The 2268-nt window shown below is 56.0% G+C and overlaps 1 protein-coding gene across 1 annotated transcript in view; it reads left to right on the forward strand.

Moving 5' to 3' along the window:
* PRR12 (proline rich 12) overlaps nt 1-2268 on the forward strand; it is a gene marked incomplete at its 5' end in the record, with an annotated part of 28234 nt that overhangs the window by 7169 nt on the left and 18797 nt on the right. Inside the window, one exon of the mRNA XM_010849710.1 lies at nt 4-394. Coding sequence (XP_010848012.1) covers nt 4-394 — 391 coding nt within the window. The remainder of the gene's footprint in view (nt 1-3; nt 395-2268) is intronic.

The raw sequence follows: 2268 nt of genomic DNA on the forward strand, positions 1-2268 counted from the left end.
CAGCGCCTTCGGGCTGGGGGGGGCGCTGGAGGCCGCCGAGAGCGAGGGGCTGGGGCTTGGCTGCCCTTCACCCTGTAAGCGGCTGGACGAGGAGCTGAAGCGGAACCTGGAGACCCTGCCCTCCTTCTCCTCTGACGAGGAAGACTCTGTTGCCAAGAACCGGGACCTCCAGGAGAGCATCTCCTCAGCCATCTCTGCTCTCGATGACCCGCCACTGGCCGGGCCTAAGGACGTCTCCACTCCAGATGGGCCCCCCTTAGCTGCAGAGGCTGCAGTCCCCGGGCCACCCCCGCTCCCGGGGCTCCCCAGCGCCAGCAGCAGCGGCACACCTGGTGAGAGCTGGGAAGGAGGTCTGTGGGGGCAGGCCAGGGATTCCCCAAGATTCAGGGCACAGGTCTGATGGTGTAGGTTACACACTGGTCAGCATAGGTTATAAGTGATGGGGACAGGTGGGTGACAGGGTCGGAGAGAGCTTTTAAAACTGATGAGGGGACATGGGATGTGCGAAGACCTCTAGGGGTTAGAGATGTATGACAGAGGACAGAAGAGGGTCTGGGGGAGCAGACAGAGACTTGGGGAGGGTTGGTTAAAGAAACATGCATTACCAACGACTAGTCAGATCGTGGGGTGTGGGGCATCAGGAAAGGCTAGGGGTACAGTCATGTCTGAACGGCATTTAGTCCTGAGAGGGCATGTCGGACAAAATTTCAGGGGCTTTGATAGGGGCATTGGGGATGAAAGAGTTGAGGTTTGGGGGAGGGTGTTTGGAGCAGTGAATGAAGCTTAGGTGCTCAGAGGAGTCTTATGGAATGGTGACGTCTTCTGGAAGGTGGGAAATGGGGAGTAAGACAGTGAGAGACTAAAGGAAAGCATCAGGGAAGAGATGGGAAAGACTGGCAAGTTCTATGCAGAGCGTCTGGATCAGCTGTAATGGGAGAGAGCATCATGGAAAGAGAAGGCCTTGGAAGGGTCAGGAAGGCTCACGGCTAAGGATCCAGGGATGGATCAAAAGCAGTTTGAAGAGTCAGGAGATCTCAAGGCGTTGGGCTGGGTGAGTGAGGATGTTTCAAATATCATGGGTATTTAACAGGAAGGAGAGGGCATTGGCAATTCCGAAGAGCAGGCTGAGGAAAGGAAAGGAAAGGGGAGAGCTTGGATAGAGGAGGATGAGATCTCTGAGCAGATAAGGAACAGGTATACAGAGGGGATGGCCCAGGAATCAGGAGGGACATTAACAAATGGGAAGTAAGCACCAGACTGGGACCCCAAAACAGCAAAGGTAATTCTGGACTACAATGGACTCTGTGGGAGCCTGTTTCAGGGGCTCAGAATCCTCACTGGAGTCTCAGGGAGGGATGCTGGTGTGGCAGGAGGACTGTTGGGGAGCTGAGTGGCAATAAGGAAGGAGCCAAGGGGCTGTTGGCACAGGGAGAGACATTCACGGACAAGAGCAGAGGTGCTGGGATGGAGAATGGTATTTGCAGACTGGGGGGGCAGGGCAGGGCCAGAAGATTTGTAGGGACTAGGCTAGGGAGCCAGGAGGGGGGTTTGATGGGACCAGAGAGGCCTCCTGGCCATTGTGGTGGGGGGACACTAAGCAATGCAGTTGGGTTGCAGAACTGCCCTATGACACTGGGGGTCTGCGAAGACCGGGGAAAGATGAGGACCAGAGTGGCATGTCTGCCTGAGTGCCTAGTCAATCAGTCACGTCTGACTCTTTGTGATCCCCTGGACTGTAGCCCGCCAGGCTCCTCTGTCCATGGGGATTCACCAGGCAAGAGTACTGGAGTGGGTTGCCATGCCCTCCTCCAGGGATCTTCCCAACCCAGGATTGAACCCAGGTCTCCCACGTTGCAGATGGATTATTTACCATCTGAGCCACCAAGGAAGCCCATTAGGACATTGGAAAGAGGAGTTAAAGGAACGTGGGCTTCTTGTAGGTGTCGGGGATGGGGCGGGTGTTGAAGGTCAGGGAGAGGACAGTGAGCGGGTCAGACAAGGACCCTCTTTGAAGGAGGAGAAAGGGCAATAGAAGAGTAATGGAAAGTAGAAATGGAGGGGGGTTGAGGCCAGAGATGGTTGTTAGGTGAAGAGCTCAGTTTGTTCAGGAGGGATGTTGGGATACAGGGCAGGAAGAGGACTGTGTTGGGAGCCCCCCCCCAGAATAGGCTGAGAGAGTTTTCACCGTCAGCAGGTAACATGTTTGGTGGGAGGGTGGGTTGAGGGGGGGCTCCAGCCCTGATGCCCCTCTCGCCCCTAGAGCCCCCA

The sequence above is a fragment of the Bison bison genome, unplaced genomic scaffold, assembly GCF_000754665.1.
Source record: "Bison bison bison isolate TAMUID 2011002044 unplaced genomic scaffold, Bison_UMD1.0 scf7180017864285, whole genome shotgun sequence".
Taxonomy (NCBI): domain Eukaryota; kingdom Metazoa; phylum Chordata; class Mammalia; order Artiodactyla; family Bovidae; genus Bison; species Bison bison.